General features: G+C 67.6%; 2 protein-coding genes across 2 annotated transcripts; one reads left to right on the top strand and one right to left on the bottom strand.

Annotated features, from left to right (window-relative positions):
* The first annotated feature begins 53 nt into the window (after positions 1–53).
* CHLRE_12g493500v5 (uncharacterized protein) lies at positions 54–5,525 on the top strand. Its single transcript, XM_043067958.1, has 11 exons — positions 54–473; positions 735–810; positions 1,233–1,346; positions 1,543–1,710; positions 2,001–2,043; positions 2,233–2,309; positions 2,515–2,733; positions 3,014–3,062; positions 3,279–3,386; positions 3,667–3,896; positions 4,139–5,525. The coding sequence occupies exons 1-11, from the start codon at positions 328–330 to the stop codon at positions 4,430–4,432; spliced, it is 1,524 nt and encodes a 507-aa protein (XP_042917950.1). The 5' UTR covers positions 54–327; the 3' UTR covers positions 4,433–5,525.
* Positions 5,526–5,531: 6 nt separating this feature from the next.
* Positions 5,532–21,483, bottom strand: CHLRE_12g493550v5 (uncharacterized protein). The gene is made up of 27 exons (XM_043067959.1): positions 21,023–21,483; positions 20,721–20,851; positions 20,184–20,491; positions 19,324–19,419; positions 18,818–18,981; positions 18,347–18,462; positions 18,075–18,151; positions 17,433–17,807; positions 17,019–17,141; positions 16,669–16,791; positions 16,293–16,393; positions 15,610–15,820; positions 14,891–15,385; positions 14,276–14,653; positions 13,846–13,938; positions 12,589–12,819; positions 12,219–12,323; positions 11,401–11,787; positions 10,439–11,170; positions 9,972–10,271; positions 9,291–9,588; positions 8,200–8,994; positions 7,726–7,960; positions 7,503–7,575; positions 6,678–7,201; positions 6,299–6,482; positions 5,532–5,993 (listed from the first exon to the last, which is right to left on the bottom strand). Exons 1-27 carry the CDS (start codon positions 21,145–21,147, stop codon positions 5,781–5,783), a joined length of 6,993 nt encoding a protein of 2,330 aa, XP_042917949.1. The 5' UTR covers positions 21,148–21,483; the 3' UTR covers positions 5,532–5,780.
* Positions 21,484–21,561: the final 78 nt, after the last annotated feature.

The raw sequence follows: 21,561 nt of genomic DNA, 5'->3' as shown, positions 1-21,561 counted from the left end.
TGAATGCACTTCTGTGGAATGCTGCGCCCTGCAACACATTGTCGACGTGCATACATATACCTGGTATGTGTACCGCTTCCAGCTGAGCCTGTGATGTACAGAGGGACTGCGCGCGATTGCTAATTTGTCGGGCATGTCGACAGGCGCTTTCTGCGATAGGAGCCTCCCTTGACAGTCGCACACGGCTGCTGTGACAGCAGCATAGCCAGCAGTGCATGACGGAAGCGGGTTAAAGCCGCATACTGTACACGCCGGGCCCAGGCCACCAAACCTCGCCCGTGCTTTCCTGGAGGGTGGCCGACCTTGCCAAGGGCCGGCTCCATCCTAATGGCGGCATCAGCTAGAGCCTCTATAACACCCCTGACACGCAAGCTTGCTGCTAGCCCAGCAGCCTTGTGCCCTGCACGGGGCTTCTGTGGTGGCCGCCGAGGACTGGGCGCCACGCCAGGTGTTGCAGACGCAGCAACAAAACAGTGAGGATGGCGGCAGCAGAGAGGGAGAGGGTTTGCGTGTGCTCGCTGTAAGGAAACGGGCAGTGGAGGTTGGAAGTAGATGCGATGAGCGGAGCATCGGAAGGGTTGCCAGATACCGCTGCACGGTCCTAAGACCGTGCATGACACGGTACACATACCAATACCGGTACTGGTGCACACGGCTGTGCACTCACCCCTCACCCCCAACCCCACTCATCCACCTCCCCCATCACCATGTATACACGTACCCGACCGACACAGCTATGATGCGGTGGTGGTGGGCCTGGGCGCCTTCGGCAGTGCGGCGTTGTACCACCTCGCCAAGTCGGGACTGAAGGTGGGAGAGGGGTAGCTGAGGAGCAGCTGCCAGGTCTATGATGCTACATTGCAGTCCTGGTATGGCAGGGGGCAACTGGGGTACGACAGGGAACGATTAAGCGCACAGGCCCACCGCAAGCGCCCAGCACCCCTGCGCCCTTGCCCCTGCCCCTCACAGCCCCTTGACTTGGGGGGAGGGGCCATCACACAACTTCGCCCCTCCCATCTCGTCCTTCACCTCACCTCCCGGACGTGCCGTGCCGCCCCTGCCCCTGCCTCTGCCCCTGCCCCTGCCCCTGCCCCTGCCCCTGCCCCTGCCCCTGCCCCTGCCCCTGCCCCTGCCCCTGCCCCTGCCCCTGCCCCTGCCCCTGCCCCTGCCTCTGCCCCTGCCCCTGCCCCTGCCCCTGCCCCTGCCCCTGCCCCTGCCTCTGCCACTTGCAGGTGCTGGGCATTGAGCGGCACAGCCCCGTGGGTCACGGCCTGGGCTCCTCGCACGGCGCCAGTCGCATCATCCGCATGGCCTACTTCGAGGGACTGCAGTACGGCCCGCTGCTGGTGTGGGGGGGGGCGTGCACGTGTGTGTTTGCATGTGTGTTTGCGGGCATGTTTGCATGTGTGTATATGTGTGTTTGAATGCGTGCGTGCGTGCATGAAAGCGAGAGACTCGACAATCTTACCTGAGGTGAATGGAGCCTTAACCTCGCCTTGTCCCCCAATCCAAACAATCATCTGCCTCCACCACCAAGCACAGAAGCGGAGCCTGCAGCTGTTCCTGGACCTACAAGAAGAGGTGGCGGCGCGGGGCAGCCAGCAGGGGGCGGGGGGCCAGCACGAGCAGCTGTTCACACGCACAGGCATGTTGGACGTGGGGTCCGTGTTTGAGCGCTCGCTGGAGTCGGCGCGCGTGCACCACCTGCAGGTGTGTGTGTGGGGGAGTTGGTTGGGAGGGCGAGGGCTGCCCGCCAGCGGGTACCGCTGCCGCGTGCATGGGTGCGTGCTCGCTCTAGGGCAACTGCTGCCAGTACATGGGGGAGGGGCACGCACGTACTCGGGTGTCGGGCGGGCGGGACTGGGCAGCACACGCCACACAGCCGTATATGTGTTGTGCGCTGCTAGTCACGCGGCCCTACCTAACTACCGCCCCGCCCTGGGCACCCGGCCCTACCGCCCCGCCCCGCCCCGCCGCGCCACTCCGCCCCACTCGCACAGCACGAGGTGCTAACAGGGGCAGAGCTGAACAAGCGGTTCCCAGGTGCGTGCATGTGTGCGTGTGTGCGTGGTCCTTGAACGCATGCATGGAATCGTGTCGAGCCGCTGTGGCCGCCAGCATGGGGACAGGCTGAAGCCGCTGTGGCCGCACTGCTCCTATCTTCCGACCCGGCCGCCAAAACCACCCACCCACCACCCAACCACACACCCGCCCACACACCTGCCCACCCAGCCTACCGGGTGCCGGAGCACTGGCAGGCGCTGCTGCAGCCAGACGGGGGCGTGCTGGCACCGGAGCGCATCGTGCAGGTGGTGTGTGTGTGTGTGTGTGTGTGTGTGTGTGTGTGTGTGTATATACGTGTGTAGCACACGGCGTTGCACCTGCCCTGCCCACCACACCACACCACACCTCGTTTTCGACGCCACTGCCTCCCAGCCACACGCCACGACACACGCACGCCGCTGTGCGGCCCTCACCCCATACACCCCGTGTGGTCCCATGCGGCTGCGGCAGGCGCACGTGCGGCTGGCACAGGTGCTGGGCGCTGACGTGGCGGTGGGGGAGGCCGTCACGCACTGGCAGGTGGAGGGAGACGGCTCGCCGGGTGCCGGCGTGACGCTGCGGCTGGCGCCGGCGGGGGGTGGTGGCGGCGGCGCTGAGCGGCAGGTGGCGGCGGCGGCGGTTGTGATGACTCCGGGGCCCTGGATCGGTCAGCTGGTGCCGGAGCTGGCGGTACGCAGCCAGTTTGTGTGTGCGTGTATTTGTGTGTTTGTGTGCTGTGTTTTGGTTGGCTGCAAGAGCTGCGGCGTGTGAAGTTTGTGAGGGTTGGTGCCTGTTGGAAGCTGACCACTTGCCTGCAGCTGCGGCCGTGGCTGTGGCGGGCACAGCCTGTGGTCGACGTGGGAACGTGCAAGCTGCACAGAACCACAGCGGCGACCTGGCACCTGCTCCCTGCCACGCATCGCCAGCAAGGCCGGCCGCCGTGTGCCGCCTGTCACTGCTGCCCGCGCAGGACCTGTGCGTGCCGGAGCGGCAGGTGGTGGGCTGGTTCCAGATCGAACGTGAGCAGCCGTCGGGCGCCCCTCTGACCCTACCTGCCGTGCGCACCCCATGTGGCGCTGCCTGTGCCGCTGCCGCCCTTGCCATCCCCCTCCCCCCGTGGGCATGCCGACCCTTGCCCCATCGGTTCCAAGTGGGAGTCAACCATGCATGTGCCCTGTGCCCCCTCTGCCTGTGCCTGTGCGTGTGCATGTCGTCTCATCGTCCGTGCGCTGCAGCGTCTGCGCGGCCGCACTTCTCGCCTGAGCGCTTCCCGGTGTTTGTGATCGAGGAGTCCCCGGGCGGTGCCGCATACTACGGCTTCCCCGAGCACGGCGACCTGCCAGGTACGTGCGCTGCCCCGCTGTACACGCATCCCACACTGCATGCTGCAATGACGGCACACCGGCCGCGCTGGGGTAGGACAGCGGTCCGGGTGACGCCTCTTCCCGCTGTGCCCCTCCTGCCGCAACCTTTCTGAAGCGCATCGCGGCGCCACAGCCGCCCCAACCACCCCAACCCAATCGCGGCGCCCCAACCACCCCACAACTCCGCAAACCCCCACCCCCACCACAACCACAGCCACCCCTGCCGCGCCACTCACGCCCGTCACCTCCTGCCCAGCAGGCTTCAAGATCGGCCTGTACCGCCACCTGCGCGAGCAGCTGCGCGGCCCCGGCGCCGTGGACGGCGTGCGGCGCTCCGCCGACGCCGCCGACGAGGCCGCGCTGCGCGCCGGCGCCGCCGCCTACTTTCCCGCCGCCGGGTCCGGCGCGCTGTTGCACGCCAGCGCCTGCTACTTCACAAACACGCCGGACGGGCACTTCCTTGTGGACCGGCACCCGCGCCACCCGCAGGTGTGGGTCAGTGGGCGGCGACTGGGCGGAGGGGGTGCACTGCCTGTTCGATGGCGGTGGCTGTAGCCTGCTGTGGGGGCCTGCTGTGGGGGCGGGGTGTGGGGGCGGGGTGTGGGGATGGGTGCGCGCCGTACGGTGCTTGCCGGCGCACCTGCTTGTTCCAAAGCACATAGGCCAGGGATGTCATTTGAGGCTTCCTCCGCCTCCATATGCATGTGCACCTCTGAACCCCTCGCGCACAGGTCATTTTGTGCTCGGCCTGCTCCGGACACGGCTTCAAAATGAGTTCCGGCATTGGGCAGCTGATGGCGCGCATGGTGCTGGACGGGCCGCCGGGCGGCAGCAGCAGCAGGAGCAGCAGCAGCAGTAGCAGCAGCAGCAGCAGCAGCAGCAGCAGTAGCAGCAGTAGCAGTATCAGCAGTAGCGGGGCGGCGGCGGGCGGAGCTGGCGGCAGCTGGGCGGAGCTGCTGCCGTTTCGCTTTGACCCGGAGGGGCGGCCGGGGCACAGGGAGGCGCTCGCGCGCTTCCTGCGGTGACGTGGCCTTGCCTCTAGCTGCTGGCGGCGGTGTTGCAGTCCGCCCGAGTGCCGTATGGGGCGCGCGGCTGTCTGTGTCAAGAGTGCAGTTGCCTCCGGGTTGTGGCTGCCTTGGCTCACAGCACGTCCGCGTGCGCCTCTTGTGCGCTCGCGCTGGTTACGTGCGTGTGTGTGAGTGTATGTCTTAATATGGGCGGAGTCTGTAACGAGCTACGATGTGAATAGCTCAACACGTAATTTAGAAGTTGCAGAGCCCGGCATGCCCCAAACAAACACATTGCGCGCTTGCGGCCCTCAGAGACTGTCGATTGGGGTGTAACGTCATTCCACGACAACACACAAGACCCGATGCACGCGCCGTAACTGGCTACGTGACACGCGTGCGTGTGGAATTGACAGTGACTGTGGGAGGGGGGCGAGTGTGAGCCCAGTAGGGCAGCCTGAGCCAAGATGGAGTGTTTATGAATGTGCGATGGGACAGTGGCAAGGCAGGTCCCAGACCCCAGCAGATGGCAAACAGTTTACAACGGCAGGGCAGGAGTGCGCGGCTGGTCGAACGTCGGATGGTGTTGATGGGGTGCTCGCGGAGTGTGTGTGGATGCAGCTCCCCAGCTCGGGCCCAGGCTATAAAGGCAGAGGCCGGTGAGCGTTGGACGTACGGTAATCTGCGAGGCGGGGGCTGGGAGCTGAGGCTTTGCTTGTGTACACAATGAAGTGGTGGTGATGCGCGGGGGCTGTCTGCAGTTGGATTATTAGCCGGATGGGGCTCGGAGAAGGCGTCGAATGCCACACACACTCAGTGTCAACTGAAGCATCAGTTGCGCAGCCCGAACCTCAGCCTGACTGATTGGGGGCCACCGGACTGACGGGCACGTGGCCTGACTGATGAAAGTTTGCGCAGCTCGCGTGAGGCAGGGTTGTCGTGTACATGGGAGATGCGACGGGGTGCGGTGATGGCAGTAGTAATGAGTTGAGCGTTTACGTAGGGCTGTCCATAGGGTTACAGCTGTGAAACAGTCCCGCAGGCTGCGTCTGCCCTCGCAACCGGAGGTAACACTGGCATGGCTTCACGCACCGTGTAAGCTGTCATCCTGTCACCGGTCCAGTCACCAGCCACCCCAAGCGCGGCAGCTCTTAGGCTCACACGCGGAGCTACCTGATACCTGATACCTAATAACGTTGGCGTGCGGCCTCCAACCCGACAGCACCTCCACCCTACTCTGCGCGCTCCTTCCTTCCCAGTAGCGCAGAACCCTAAGCCTCCGCCTCCGCCTCTGCCTCCGCATCCACTCACACAGTACACAAACCCTATATCTTGCCCTCCTTGCCCGCCATCACCTCCCAAGGCATCAGCTCCGCGCCGCCGCCGCCATCTGTGCCCACACGCCGCCCAGCTCCCACGGCCGGCTGTGCACCTCGTGGCCCAGCCGCAGCCGCTGCCCCTGCTGCCCCGCCGCCGCCTCCCCCTCCTCCTCCCCCTCCGCGCCACCCGCACCGCCGCCTGCTGCAGCCGCGCCCTCCGCAGCACCCGCTTGCTCCGAAGGTGGCCACAGCCGCTCCGCCTGCGACCAGCAAGATACAAAAAGCCAGGACCGTCTGAGTGGCGAGGAGGGAGACGAGGCGACAACTGGAAGGACAGGCGAAGCGAAGACTTCACGAAGCATTGTAATATGGAGTGACGTATCCTACGAGGCGTGGCGGGCGCTGCCAGCGACACATTTTAAAGGTCTTTCTGAACTGTAACTTGTCCGCTTCACAACCAACCGCCCCCCCCTTTGGCCTAATTTGGCCTGGTATTGACAGCCTCCCCCCCCAGCCGCAGGTGGTGTACGGTACTGCACGCCACCATACATCCCAGGGTACCCACATGCCGCTGCGCCTCCTCCGACGCCTCCGGCCTGCCCATCGCCGCCTCCGCGCGCGCCAGCAGCAGTGACGCCAGCGCCGCCCCCGGCCCGTCCGGCCCCGGCGGCGGGGCGCTGCGCCGCACGCCCAGCGCGCCGGCGGGCCGCGACACACTCAGCGGCTTGAGCGCCTCCCGCGCCGCCCACCTGAAAGACACACACACGTTTAGCCAACATAGCCGTTCACAACAGCCTTCATCAGTCATCCAGTCCCCACGTTCTTGAGCTGGTGGGGCTGTGCCAGCCCGTTATGCTGAAGACAAGGCTGTATGCATGCACGCAAAGGGGCACCCAAACCTATGCACCAAACCTATGCAGCCACCTAAAACCATCGGCTCTCACCTGGCCTCCAGCAAGTGCTTCTTCCGCGCTGCCGCATCTCCCTCAGCCACCACCGCCGCCACCAGCGCCGCCGCCGCCTGCACCGACAGCGCCGCCGCGGCCGCGGGCGCCGCCGCAGTGCTGCAGGCGCCGTGCGCCGCCAGCGCCGCCGCCGCCTCTGCCGCCGCCGCGCGTGCCGCCTCCGTCTGTCCGGACTCCAGGAGCAGCAGCGCCCTCTGCACCGCTGCCACCTTCTCCAGTGCGGCCTGCGTGTGCGCACCAGCTACAGCCACCTGCACCACCACACCCGCACCCGGGCCGCCGCTGCTGCTACTGCCGCCGCCGTCCTGCTGCAGCCGCTGCAGTGCGCCGGCGGCGTCGCCGGCGGCGGCGCGCACCGCCGCCCACTCCAAGGCTGGGAGGTGTTGGTAGGTGAACATGGCACCACTGGCGGCGCCGCCAGAGCCCGCGTTGGCGGCGGATGCGGCGGCGGCGGCGGTGCGGCACGCCTGTTCGTACGCGGCATCTGCCGCAGCGTTGTCGCCCTGATGGTCCAGGGTGGGAACGTGGCAGTGCGGCACCACAATTCGGTGAACATCGGCAACACGAGCTCGGCAATGCAATGCGGTTGATCAGGCTTAGCTAAGCATCACGTAAAGCTTCACGTGTGCCACATTGATTATCGTGCTTAGAGAAAGAAGGGTGGAATTCCTTCCACAAGCGGCTGATCGTATCCAGTACGAGGCCCGAGACTCTCGAGGGACACGTCACACAAGCCCCGCAGCCACACACGGTCCGAGGCTGCAACCTTTCCGAGCAGCGCCGCGCGCTGCCCCGCACACCCACCGTCACCACCGCCAGGCGCGCGGCCGCCCGGTGCGCCGGCGAGGCGTCTGTGCCCGCGTGCGCCCCAGCCACCCTGCAGCAGCGGCGACAGCAGCAGCAGCGGCGGCGGCGCCGCAACACAGGCAGTCACGGCCTTTTGCCTCTCCGTTACAAACCAGCACAGACAACTGGCCACCTGAAGACTGAGACCACGACCTCAAGACACGCGCACCCACTCACTCACCTCAACGACTCCTTCGCCGCCTCCAATGCGCGTCCCAGCGCGTCAGCCCCAGGCGCCGTGGCAGTAGCACCACCGCCACCTCCAGCGCCGCCACTGCCGCCAGCACCGCTCCGGAGGTGCAGCTGCAGCTGCGCCTCGCTCAGCACCGCCAGCGCGCGCACCGCCACGTCTGCTAGGGAGCCGCGCTGGGCCCGCAGCGCCAGCACACGGGGGTCGGCGGGCGCGTGCGCGCGGGCTGGCGCAGCGATAAGAGCGGGCGGGAGGGCGGGCGGGTGGTAACAAGTTCAGTGGACGAGCTATAATGCTAGGCGCAGCGAAGGTGGGAGGGTGGGGGCAGGGCAGCAGGGCAACGGGCACCGCGTAGCGGATTTCATGGGGGCCAGCAAACGAAGACCAAAGTACGCACACTTGCGCGCTTGGTCACCGAACGTGATCCGCTGGCACCACACGACACCACTACCGCTGTCCCCGCACCTGCTTGCGCCGCCATGACCATAGCCATCGCCGGCGGAAGGCCCGGCGGCGGCCGCGGCGGTGCCCCCGCGGCCGCCCCTGGCGGCGGCGGCTCGGGCAGCGACGCCAGCTCCGCCTGCGCCCGGGCCGCCGCCGCCGCCGCTGCGACGGCAACACGCCGCCAGCAGCGCGCCGCGCCGCCGCCGCCGCCTGCCGCCGCCGCCGCCGCCTGCGCCTCTGTCAGGGCGCACAGGTACCAGGCCGCCGCCTCGTGGGGCTGCGCGTGAACGACCCGCCGCATGCGCTCCGCCGCGTGGCGCGCCGCCGCCGCCGACAGGCTGCTCGGCCCGGCGCCGGCCTTTGGCGGCGCCGACGCGGCGGCGGCCGCCGGCAGCGCCGCCACCGCGGCGGCGTGCACGGCCGCCGCGGACGGCGCCAGCGGGGCGCGCGACGGCGGCGCGGCCAGGCCGAGGACGGGGTCGGCGGCGGCGTCGTGCGGCAGTGTGTCGCGAGGGGCGGCGCGAGCCGCCGCCGCCGCGTAGCGGGGCCCGGCGAGGAGCGCTGTGTGTGCCAGCAGGGAGCGCGCGGGCCGGTCTGAGGGGCAGGCGTGCACGGCGCGTGCCGCCTGCCGCAGCGCGGCGACGGCCGCAGGCGCGTCGCCGCCGGCGGCGGCCGCGGCGCGGCTCTTGGCGACCAGCAGCTCGGCCACGCGGCACTCGTGCTGTGCGGCGTTGAGGTCGCGCCGCCCCGCCGACCACTGCCGCATGGCGCCCAGCAGCTCACGCTCCAGCTCGGGAGCGCGCGCCGCCACCAGGCCTACGACATATGGCATGGGGTTTGCAAAGATGTTGTAGAGATGTGTAGCGAAGTAGACAGCACGCGGAGTGGGAGCGCGGCTTGTAAGCGCACGGTGGGTGGAGATGATGCGCTCGTGGTTTGGCACGGTAGTTTGGTGTGCTAGCAGTTTGAAACAAAGCCTTTAAAAACAGTCAGCTTGTGTTGTTAACAGACAGGCAATCAGCTAAACATGCGACCCATGTGGGGCGGAAGCTGGAAGTGTCACAGTGTTACCAGCTAACTGCAAGAGGGCCGGCGCAACGGCCAGCACCCACCCGCAAGCGCCACTCGCCACAGCTTGGCAGCAGCCTCGGCCGCAGCGCCCGGCGGCGCTGCCGCAGCCGGCGACACCACGTGTCCGCCCGCGCCGGCGCCGGTGCCGCCACTGCTGCGCCCCTCGTCCGGCAGGTCTGACGTGGCCGCCAGTACGACGCCATACATCTCGTCCCACCGCCGCGCTGCCACGTGGATCCGTACGGCCGCGGTGGCGGCGGCGAGGCGCAGTAGCGGCGAGGCGGCGGCGGCGGCCATGACGTCAGCGAGGTGCGGCAGCGCGTCATCGGCACGGCCGGCCTGTTGTGTGTGTGTGTGTGTGTGTGTGTGTGTGTGTGTGTGTGTGTGTGTGTGTGTTAAACACAAAAACAAACGGAACAAAGCCGCTGTGTGTGTGTGTGTGTGTGTGTGTGTGTGTGTGTGTGTGTGTGTGTGTGTCGGCGTGGGCGCGTTCGGTAATCGTTACATTGCATGATGATGAGCCGTGGTGCTAGACAGGCGGGACAGATGCAGTACGGTAGTAGCCAGCTCGTTGTCGTAGCGAACGCCACACAACAAAACAACAGCTCCCCCATCTACATGTAGCAGCACACGCAGGCTTTCACGCATTCACACAGCGAAACACACACACACACACACACACACACACACACACACACACACACACGAACACACGCACGCACCTGCACAAGGGCCATGGCGTACGACATCTTCAGGCCCGCATCGCCGCCGTTCTCCCCCAGCCCCAGCCCCGCCGCCCGCAGTGCCTCGTGCGCCGCCACAGCCTCCGCCGCGCGGCCCGGCGCCGCCGCCAGCACCCGCGCCAGGTCGGCCTGCAGCGCCAGACGCGGGCTGGGCGCGGCGTCGGCGTCCGCGGGCCACAGCTGCGGCCGCGGGGAGGGCGTGGCGGCGGCGGAGGGCGCGGCGGCGGCGGCGGCGGCGGCCTCGGCAGAGTCTAGCAGGGACAGCGCGGTTTGGAGCGCCTGTTGGTTTGTTGCGGGTGCGAGGTCGGGGGTGGTGGCGACAGGGTCAGGGAGGGATATAAAACAGGTCGTGTTGGTGTTGTTTAGAGTGCTAGGACCGTAGCCAGTGGTTGACGCACTGTGTGCACCATAATGGACAGGCCGGGCAGCAGAACCCGAACCCGCACCTCCGCAGCGGCCGCGAAGTCGCCCCTCGCCTCCAGTGCCAGCCCGCGCGCGTGGTGCGCCGCCGGCAGCAGCGGCTGCATCGCCGCCGCCTTGGTCGCCGCCGCCAGCACGCCGCCGCCAGCCGCCGCGCCCGCGCCCTCCGCGCCGCCGCCGCCGCTGCTACTGCCGCCGTAGTGCCGCAGCAGCAGCGAGCCCAGCGCAAAGCCCAGCCTCGACTCCACGTCTCCGCCCAGCAGCTGCGCGTGCTCATAGGCATCGGCGGCGTCACGCCAGGCGGGCGAAGCCGCCACCGCACCGGCGGCGGCCGCGGCGGAGCCGCCGGCGGCGAAGCCGCCGGCGCCGCCAGCGGCCCGTCGCAGCGCTGCGTCTCCCATGGCCTCCCACACAGCAATGGAGGTGGGCTCGTGGCTTCGGGCCGAGTCGAAGCAGCGACTGGCCAGCGCCCCCTCCCCGTGCGCCGCATAAAGACGGCCCAGGGCCGCCCACAGCGGCGCCCGCCGCGGGTTGAGCTGCAGCGCCCGGCTGTAGCAGTACTCGGCTGTAGCGGCCGCCGAGGCGCGCTCCGCCGAGCCGGCGGCGGCGCCGCCGCCGTCGTCGCCAAGCGGGCCGCTGGCGGCTGCGGCGGCGATGGTGGCGGCGCACCCCCACAGCCAGTCCGAGGTGGGGTCCAGGCGGAGGCCGCCGCGGGCCAGGGCCAGCGCGCGACGGCGCAGCGCGGCGCCGCCGTCCGTCTGCGCCCCGGGATGAATCGATGAAGGAAGGGGGCCAAGCAACAGCAAACACACGCATGATTGGATGGCATGACACTCTATTAAAGTCCTTGCAACTACAAGTTCTTTTCGCTCTGCTATCGCTCGCCGCGGGTCTGGGTCTCCCTCATCCTGCCCCCGTGTCTGCCACCGCAATCGCCCTCCTCTCCCCTGACCCCCTCCCCCACCCGCCCTCCTGGCCCCCTGCTCACCAGCCCCGCCTCCGCCGCCAGCGCCGGGTGCTGCCCCGCCAGCTCCGCCTCCAGGTGCAGCCCCAGAGCCATGTCGCCCCACAGCCCCGCAGCACGACCGCCGCCGCCACCACCGCCAGCAGCACCGGGCTCCAAGTGAAGGGCCGCCGCGTAGGCGCGGCGTGCGGCGCGCAGCGCCGCCAGTCGCGCCCGCGCCGCCTCCAGCGCCGCGGCCACCGCCGCATCGGCGCTGCTGCTGCTGCTGCTGCTGCTGTCCGTGCCGCCGCTGCCGCTGCTGCTGTGTTGGCTGTTGGCGTTGTAGCGGCTCTCGCGGCTGGCTGCTACTGCTGCGGCGGTGGGCACGGCGGCGTGCTGCATGCGCACGTCGCCCAGCAGCTTCCAGGCCGCCTGGGGAGCAGCGGGTTTGGTGGGGTGCGGAGTGGGGGTTTGGAGGCTGGGACAGGATGGGAACAGGAGGGAAGAAGCAGGAGGCAGGTGGCCGGGGGCGGCGTGTCGCACATGCGTCCGTGCGTGCACAGGTGCTGACTGCAGGTGGTTACGTTCATGATTAATTAAGAAGAAGCGAAGTTGTAGCCAGGCACATTGGTAAAGGGCGTCGTTACTGATGACCGTGGAGTCCAGCGCCGGCCAGCTCCAGCTCGTAGACCCTCCGAAGGCTGCTACTCTCCCGTTCCTCCTGAAATGGTCTCGTCCCGTCGCATCCCGGGAGCTCGGCCCAACCCTGCCGAGGCCAGCACCCCTCACACAGCACCCCTGACACACTACCCCCACCGCCACTCTTCACACCACCACAATGGATGTCGCGGGCGGCGGCGCACCTGCATGTTGCCGTAGCGCTGCGCGGCTCGTGCCGCCAGCGCCTCCGCCTCTGCCAGCTCCGCCGCCGCCGCGCCCGCCGCACCCATGCGCGCAGCCATGGCCGCCTGTGCGTGTGCGTGCAGGGCGTGCAGAGAGAGTGTGTGTTAAGAATACCAAAATGGTGGTGATATGTACGGCTGAGCTTGAGGACAGGAGAGCGCACTGTCAGGCCCGAGCAGCCAATGCAGCCTGGGCTACAGGCAGCCCTTTGGCTGAAACCATCGTGTAACCACATGGTAGCCCACCTCCCTCGCGTGGCCTTGCACGGACACGCCGCCCCCCCTCCCCCACACACACCCCTGACACGGCCGCCCCCGCGCCCCCGCCCACCTGTGCCAGCAGCACCTCGCCGCACCCCAGCAGCGCCGCCGGGTGGTCCGCCGGAGCCGGCACGCCACCGCCGCCAGGCACAGCAGCCGCCGCCGCCGCGGGCGGCGCCGCCAGTGCCGTACGGTACTGCGCCAGTGCGGCAGGCATGTCGCCCATCTGGTACGACAGGGCGGCGGCCTGCAGTCGGCAGTACAGCCGGCCGGGGGCCAGATCCAGAGCTCGGCCGTACGACTGCGAGCGGGGGTGGGGGAAGTTCCATGGAACGAGGGGTTTTGGACGTTGGAAAAGAGTAAGACACGCTGCTTGGTTAGGGTAGGCGTGTGTGCAATGCATACGGTGTGGTGCTACATGCATTCAAGTTTGCATTTTGCCGCGCATGGGCCGCACATCGAATTCGCGACGACGCCACGTCACCACCACTGCAACGGCATTTCGCTCACACGCAGCCCACGTGACCAACCGCCGGACACGGAGACGTCGCAACCGCGGGCGGGGGGAGGTGGTGGGTGACGGAGGAGGTGGAGGTAGAGAGAGGCGGAGGTAGAGAGGAGGCGGATGAGGAGGTGGGGCGGGGTGCAGCGGGGGTGCGGCAGCGCGCGCGACGGCGGCGCCCGTGGCACTAGCAGGTGCGGCGCGTGGCGTGTGTGAGGTGTGGGTGGCACGGCGTCGCTGTGTTGGGCAACTGAAGTGCGGATACCTGACAATCCTCAAACCCCATCCGAGACGCGCTTGCGCATGCACATCAGGCTTCACTCGCGCACAATGCCGAGGAGCCCAGAGGCCAGGTGGCGTGGAGAAGTGGCAACGTGCTTTTGCGTTTGCAAGTTGTGTATGCGCCATCATGCTTGTTTCGTGAACACAGTACGTCAATTGAACGATACACGCGCAATGTCGAACAACACACTTCAAGCTGTGATGTCCAGCCATAAGGCAATGGTCAACGCCGTCACTCAATTGCAACTTGAAACCCGCTGCACTATTATGCAAAGCCCTTGTAATGTTGTGTGCGTATTCTGGCACCCTTGCGTGTCAACACTCCTCTCCACCGCCGCCGGCCACAGCCGGAGCCAGAACGTGCGGGTCCGTGGCCGCACCGCCCTTCACACCTCCTGCATCCTCCTTCGCCACAACCCCCTCCAACCCCTCCTCAGCCCCCTCCTCAGCCCCCTCCCGCTCCCCCGCTCCCTCACCTCCCCCTTCTCCTCCTCCCCCTCCCCCTCCCGCTCCTCCTCCTTCCTCCCCCCCTCCCGCTCCCACCTTGAGCGCCGCCGTGTGGCGCCCCAGTGCCTGGTAGGCGGAGGCCAGCCCCTCCCACAGCTCGGCGTCGTCGGGCGACAGCCGCAGAGCCGACTGCAGGCGGGGAGGGAGGGAGGGATCGGGAGGGAAAGGCAACGAAACTGGGACGGGCAGCGGACGCGGGCAGATGCAGATAGCAGCAACTACCTTGCCCATGAGCGCACACGCACGCGCATGCCCCTTTTGTTTCTGTCATACACACACACACACAGTCCTACGCGTAATGTTTTCCTTGTGCTCTTTAACACACACACATACGGTACATGCACACACAAAAATACACAGACACTCATAGACACACACACACACACACACACACAGACACAGACACTCACAGACACACACAGACACACACACAGACACACGCACGCACACACACACACACACACACCTGGTAGCTGCTGACAGCCGCCTCCGAGGCCCCCGTGTCCCGCTGCAGCCGAGCCAGGCAGCGCAGGGCCCAGTTGGCGCCAACGGCAGTAGCAGCACCGCCAGCGGCAGTAACACCGGCAGTACCACCGGCAGCAGCACCGGCAGCGTCCGCGGGCAGCTGCAGCAGCCGGGGGTGCACCAGGAAGGGCGACGGCGCCACACCTGCCGCACCCGCCGCGGACGCGCCGGCGCCGGCGGAGCCCGCAGCCGTGGCGGCGGCGGCTGCGGCGGAGGCGGCGGCGGCCAGTCGCGCCGCCATCTCCGCTGCGAGGCCCAGGGCGGTGTCAGTGCGGCCGGCGGCGCGCAGCAGCCGGACCAGCGCCTCTCCCGCCTCGGCCTGCGGGGGCGGTGCGCCGGCGGGCGGAGGGTATGTGAAGGGGGCAGCGCGTGGCAGGGGGTGCAGGTGCTGGGGGTGCAGGTGCTGGGGTGGTGGTGCTGGGGTGCGGGCCCAGTTGAGCTGGCAGTGGCAGGCGGTCTTCCCGTCACCACGAAGTTCCGTCACCACACGTGGATGCCCCACCTGAGCGTGATCACATGCGCCTGCACACACACACATGCACGCACGCACACGCACCTGGGCTGGGTCCAGCGCCAACGCCCGCTGGTAGCACTTGCGCGCCTTGGCCTCATCCGCACCGGCTGTAGCAGCCGCGTCGCCACCACCCCCGGCAGTAGCGGCACCGGCAGTAGCCGCGGCGCGCACGTACCAGTGGCCCAGCCACGTGAACGCCGCGGCCTGCAGCGGGCCTGCTACAGCCGCCGCCGACAGCAGATGCTCCCGGCACTCGCTGCGGTACGGCTCCGCCCAACCGGCAGTAGCAACACCGCCGCCCTCGGCAGTAGCAACGCCCGCTTCTTCGGCGCCCTCGGCAGTGGCAGCAGCCGCGGCGGGGCCGAGGCTGCCGCCGCCCTTGGCCCACAGCGCCAGGGCCAGGTGCAGGTGGTAGGTGGCGGCCTCGCGCTGCAGCGCCTGCAGCGGCGCGGCGGCGGGGCTGGCGGCGGCGGCGGCGGCGGCCTCCAGCGCGGGCGCCAGAGCCGCCAGCGCGCACTGCAGGTGGTGCCGCGCGCCCTGCGTGTGCGCGTGTGCGGGGAAGGGTGTATGTGTATGTGCGCGTGCGGGCGGGTGTGGGCATGTGCGTAGCGCACACTGTGTGAGTTTGAGTGTTTGCGTGTATGTGTGCGTGTGTGCGTGTGTGCACGTGTGAGTGGGTGGACGGCGGGGACTGCTGCGGCGCCCTCGCGCTGCAGAAACAGTCAAGCGCCTGGACGACGCTCAAAAGTCAATCCTCTCACCTCCAGCGTGCCACCTCCTCCCGCTCCTCCTCCCGCTCCTCCTCCTCCCCCCGCCGCCATCATCCTCAGCAGCAGCATGCCCAGCTCGCCGTGCGCCCAGGCCTCTATGGGCGCCGCGCTGCGCCCCATGAGCTGCCCGCCAACCAGCTCCTCAAACACGTGGCGGCAGGCGGCCAGGTCGCCGCGCGCGGCGGCCACGTGCGCCAGCAGCCTGGGGGTGGAAGGTTGGAGGGGGGATTGCAAGGATGTTTGAAAAAGCGGTACAGGATGCACTGAAGACTGCAGACGAGGGGGAGAGGGGAGAGTGTGTGTGCTAGGAAACAGGCGTGTGTGTGTTATGGGTTGGGGGGTTAGGGATGGGAGGAGGCAAGCAACGAGGGGAGGAAGGAGGAGCTGGGGAGGCGCGGGAGGGAGCAGGGCAGGAGTAGGGAGGAGGGAGGAGGAGGGAGGAAGTGGCAAGGCCAGGCAGCGCAAGCCCACGCAGCCCCGAAACCCCCCGCCCCCTCGTTGTCGTTGGTTTTGGTTTAGTTTGGGCTGAATATTTACAACCCCCCCCATCGGTCATCGGTACGCACAACACAACGCCTGCTGTCTACTTCGCTACCCTTCTCTGTACCAATCCTTGCAACCCCCCCCCCCCACACACACACACACAAACGCGCACCCCGCTGCCGCCGCCCCACCTCTTGGCCTGCTGGCTGACGTTGACGGGCGGCAGTCCGGCCAGCTCGCCGGCGGCCACGTGGCCCTCACTCACGCCGTGGGCCAGGCCCTCCAGCAGCAGCTGCATGCAGGGGGCGGTCAGAGGGGGGGGGAGTGCAGGAGGAGCGGAGGGCGGGCGGGGTGGGAGCAATGCATGTGAACGGTGTGTAGCGACGATGGCAGTGCCGACGTCCAGGGGTACAGCGGGAAGACGCGCCATATCGAAGCCGCCAGCACAGGGGGGAGCGGGTAGTGGCGCGCGCTATCGTGGGCCGCGTGCCTTTCCCCTCTCCACTCCCCATGTCACGGCGCAATCACCACCGCGCCCCCACCCGCCCGCCCGCCCCGCCCGCCCACCTGCGCCTCCTCCAGCTTCCTCAGCCTCAGCAGCGCCTGCCCCGCCAGCAGCCGCAGCAGCAGCCCCGCGCCGCCCATCCGCTCCTTGCCCACCAGCTCCCGGTGGGCCACCAGCTTCAGGCCCTGGGGGTGGGGTGGTTAAGAGGGCGTTTAGGAGGTTACAACCATGCTTGATGCACGAAGAAGTTCAAATTCAAGAAGAAGCGAAGTTGTGCAGCAGGCGCGTTGCTACCGATGACCTGTGAGTCCAGCAGCTGGGACGCCCCCCCCCACACCTCTGTCGAGCAATGTGCCTGGTAGCAGAGCTTTACCGGAACGTTCAAGGCGCATGTCACCACCACCCCCCGCACCTCTTTGGCCGCGTCCAGGGCCGCCTCCTCCGCGCCCTCCTCCAGCAGCAGCTCGCACGCCGCCAGCCAGCCCGCCACACCGCGGGCGCCGCGGGACAGAGCCGACAGCAGCAGCTTCACGATCTGGGGGGCGGCCGGGGAGACAGGGGGTGGGTGGGTGGTTTGCACGGGTAAGAAACAGCTGACCATGGCTGGCGTGTGTGTAGATGCTCTAAATGGGGTGTCAAGGCGGCAGGGCGGGGGGTCAGCCCGCGGGTGCCACGGCGCAGTGGCAGTGCGTCGGCAGATGCCACAGTGCACACGGGCGTGCGGAACACCCGACACCCTCCCCGCACCACCACCACCACCAATACCATCACCAACGCCATGCCCCTCCTTTCCGCCCCCCCCCCACCCCCCAGCACACATCACTACCTGCCGACGACGGGCCCCAGGCGTGTTGGCAGTGACCACCACCGCCGCCGCCTTAGCCGGCACCGCTTTGCCGCCCGCCCCCGCCCCCGCCCCCGCCGGCGGCAGCCGCACAACCACCGCCGGCCGCCTCTGCTGCTGCTCTCCCCCTCCCTCTCCTTCCGCTGTTGCCGCCGCCGTCACTGCCGCGGGCGCCCAGTCGAAGCCCACGGCGGCGGCGCGGCGGCGCAGCGCCAGCGCCCAGTGCAGCTGCGCGGCTGCGGCTGCGGGGAAGGCGTGCGCCAGGCGGGCGGTCACGGCGCGGCAGTCGGCCAGCAGCAGCGGCAGCTGGGGCGGCTCGGGGGAGGGGCCGGGGCTGGCGGGGTCCAGGGAGGGGTCCTGCGGGCGCGTGTGTTTGTACGTGCGATGTGTGCGTCTGTGTGTGCGTGTGTAAATGCGCATGTAGGAGGTATACGAGACGGTGCAAAACATCCCTCCCTCCCTCCCTCCCCTCCCTGTCCCCTTCCCCCATGCGTCTTCGTGTCTCCGGTATCCGATTCCGGATAGTGCAAACCTCCCTCCCTCCAAAACCTCCCTCTCAACCCCTCCCCCCCTCCCTCTCACCCCCCTCTCACCCCTCCAGCCCCCCATCCCCCCCCTCCTCACCTCTGCGCCCGCCACCTGGTGCTCCACCTCCAACATGGCCAGTGCGGCCTCGTAGGGGTAGGCATCGCAGCAGCCGCCTGCAGAGGTGGGGGAGGGGAGGGGGAGGGGAGGGGGAGGCAGAGGAGAGCTTTGTGCGGAGATGGGGGAGGGGGGGGGGCGGGCGGTGGGACGACACGAACCCAGGCGGGAGGACGGCACATATGTGTGCACGTGTATGTATGTGTGTATGTATGTGTGTGTTCATGCGTGTCCATGTCTGCCCTCTCCCTCACCCGCCCGGTCGCCGCATCTGCCCTCCATGGTCGCCTTGGCCGCTGCCAGCAGCACCGCCCGCCGCGCGTGCCGGTCCATGGAGCCGGGGGCGGCGGCCTGGATGTACTTTCGCAGCCTGGGGGGTGGGGGCGCGTGGGAGGTGGGATAGGGAGGCGGGGTGGGAGGCGGATTGAAGTGTGTGTGTGTGTGTGTGTGTGTGTGTGTGTGTGTGTGTGTGTGTGTGTATGTGTGCGTGTGTCTGCGCGTGCGTGTGTGTGTGCGCCAAGCGGAGGGGCGCCGGCTGCAGCTCCGGCCCGCCGAGCCGACTCACAGGGCCGGTCAGCGGCGCGGTGGGCGGTAAGGAGCGAGGGGTTAGAAGCAGGAGAATGACGTCTCCCTTCCTTTGCACCGCCGGCCCCGCTCCTGCCCACACCCTCCTTCTGCCTCCCCGACAACGCAACCCGCCCCTCCTTCCGCGCCCCGCCCCTCACCGCTTGAGGAAGGCGTTGTAGTAGTTGACGTAGGGCGGCGCGGGCGGCCTCAGCGCGATGATGGCGCGAAGGCTGGCGGAGGCGTGGTCGGCGTCCGCCTCCAGCGCCTCCTCCGCCCACTCGCCCTCCACACCGCCCCGCACCGCAGCCTCCAGCGCTGCCGCCTGAGGTCATGTGCATGGCGGGTGGGCGGGTGGGTGGGTAGCCGTCCGCGCAAGCCAGAGTGGTTAGGCGGGTGGGTTGAAACCAATCCGAAATGCACCCAGGCGCTCGCGCATACACACACACACACACGCCCACAAACACACGCACGCACACACACACACACACACACACACACGGTCGGTATTTGTTGGTAACTGCGCGCGCGTGTATGGCGGAATTTTGTTCCGTTTGATTCTTTGTTTAACACACACACACACACACACACACACACACACACACACACACACACACACACACACACACACACCGCCGCCTCCACCTCCCCAGTCCCCAGTCCCCACCTGCTCTGGCGTCATGGTGGTGGCCGCCAGCGCCGCCGCCTCCTCCGCCAGCCGCACCGCCACACGCGCCTCGATCTCCTCCGTGTCAGCAGCCAGCTGCACAAGGGGGGTTACATTCATGATTTATTAAGAAGTGAAGTCGTAGGCAGGTACAGTTGCAGCGTAGACGCGTTGTTACCGATGTCCGTGAAGTCCAGCGGCCAGCTCCAGCGCGTAGACCCGCCGAAGGCTGCTGCTGCTGCTCTCCCATTTTGTCTAACGACTACCCTAAGTAGGTTGATCGTATTGTAGTAACGTCAGTAAAACGATCACGTATAGCTCAGGGGGGGGCGGGGGGCAGGGGGGGGGGCTGTAAATACCAGCCCAAACTAAACCAAAACCAACGAAAACGGGAGTGCAGGCAGAGGCGTTAGTTGCGAGCGATAATACTTATGGGATGTGGGCCGAGGGGGCAGGGGGGAGCACATGGGCAGGTGGGGAGCATGGTTACTTAGGTTACTTAGGCATGGTTACTTAGGGGGGAGCGCATGGGCAGGGGGGGGCAGGGGCGGGGCAGGGGGGAGCACATAGGCAGGGGGGAGCACTTAGGCACACACACACACATATACAAACGTATATACACACACACACATATATATATATATATATATATATACAAACGTACACACAGGGTAGCCGTCCACGCGAGATGGAGTATGAGTTGCCGACGGGGGCAGGGTCACGAGCGCTGACGGTGAGACCCCGGCAGTCCCAGCAGCCACACACACCACGCCACACACCAAACAGCATTACCTAACCCCCTGACTCTCCGCCCCGCCAACAACTCCCACACCAAATTCCCACGGCAAACACACCCCTACCTGCACGTCCGCCAGGCGGCACAGGCACTCCACCAGCTCCTCCTCAGCCGCCGCCAGAGCCGCCGCCGCCGCCTCCCCACCGCCACCAGCCGCCGCCGCCGCCGCCTGGTGCGCCTCCGTCGCGGCCTCCACCAGTGCCCGCCAGCTCGCCTCCGCCGCCACCAGCTGCCCCGCGCGCGCCGCCGCCTCTGCGTGCCGCCGCAGGTAGGCGGGCCGGCGGCTGCGCAGTCCGGCGGCGTCCTGCGGCGGCGCGGCGTCCGCCAGCGCCAGCAGCTGCGCGTAGGCCTCAGCCGCGTCGGACCAGGCGCCTGCACAGCACAGCGTAGCACAGCACGGCACGGCATAGCACACATACACGCGCGAGTGCAGACACATGCCATCGGTATACTCTGCCTGCCTGGAGTCTTCCACAACCCCTCTCACCCCCACCGCGCCTCCTCCCTTTAACCCCTGCCCCCCTCCCTCCCTCACCCTCCCTCATGGCCCCCCAATGGCAACGCTTTACTTTGAGGTTGACAAGGGCAGCTCCCCTCTCACCCGTGTCTGCCGCCAGCTCCGCCAGCCCCTGCCAGGCCAGGGGGTTGGCCGGGTCCAGGTCGGCGGCGCGGCGGTAGGCGGCCTGAGCCTGCGGCGCCTCGCCCAGAGAGAAGGCGGCCTTGCCAACGAACCTGGCGGGGTACGCCAGGGTCACAAGGCACACAGCGTGTGTGTGGGGGTGCGAGCACGTGCGCTAGGGCCTAGAAGTGAGAGCCGCAGGGGCAAGCGGCGGCAAGTGCCAAGGGGCTTGACGGCGGAACGACCCGCGGTCCCGGCGCCAGTCTCCCGCCCCCCTGGCTCACACGTAGGCCTCGTAGCATGATTTGTCCTCCGCGAGCGCCTCCTTGCAGTGCTGCAGCGCCTCACGGTATTCCTTGCGGCCCAGGCACTCGCGCGCGCTTCGCAGGAGCCGCTTTACGCTGGACATTGGCAGGCGATCGCTAAGCTGCGACGTGCGAGAGCCAAGGCAGTGCCAGACAGCGCCGTAGACCTATACAAATGTTCGCACAGCAATAATATTCGGCCACCGATGGCCGGTATCCTGTCTGAGCCCGCAGAGAACAGACAAACTCGCGGTGTACCCTGCCTCGGATCCTAAGTTGTCGTAGAATTCATGGTCAGAATGCACATAAAATCACTCCAGAAGCTCAGGTATGCGCGCTGTGACGGGGCTGTCGCCACAACTCGCGCCTTGTGACAAGCTGTTTGCTTTCAGTCGCCTAGTTTGTAATTGATACTGCTTCAACATGACCGGCTCAATATGAAAAGGAAGTGCATGACCGCTTGCATTTTCAACCATCGCAATTTCACAATTGCATCCTTTACTACTGCTTCGCACTAG

Source organism: Chlamydomonas reinhardtii, chromosome 12 (genome assembly GCF_000002595.2).
Source record: "Chlamydomonas reinhardtii strain CC-503 cw92 mt+ chromosome 12, whole genome shotgun sequence".
NCBI classification, from domain to species: domain Eukaryota; kingdom Viridiplantae; phylum Chlorophyta; class Chlorophyceae; order Chlamydomonadales; family Chlamydomonadaceae; genus Chlamydomonas; species Chlamydomonas reinhardtii.
Note: the sequence above shows the minus strand (reverse complement) of the source record. Positions and strands in the feature narration are given on the sequence as shown.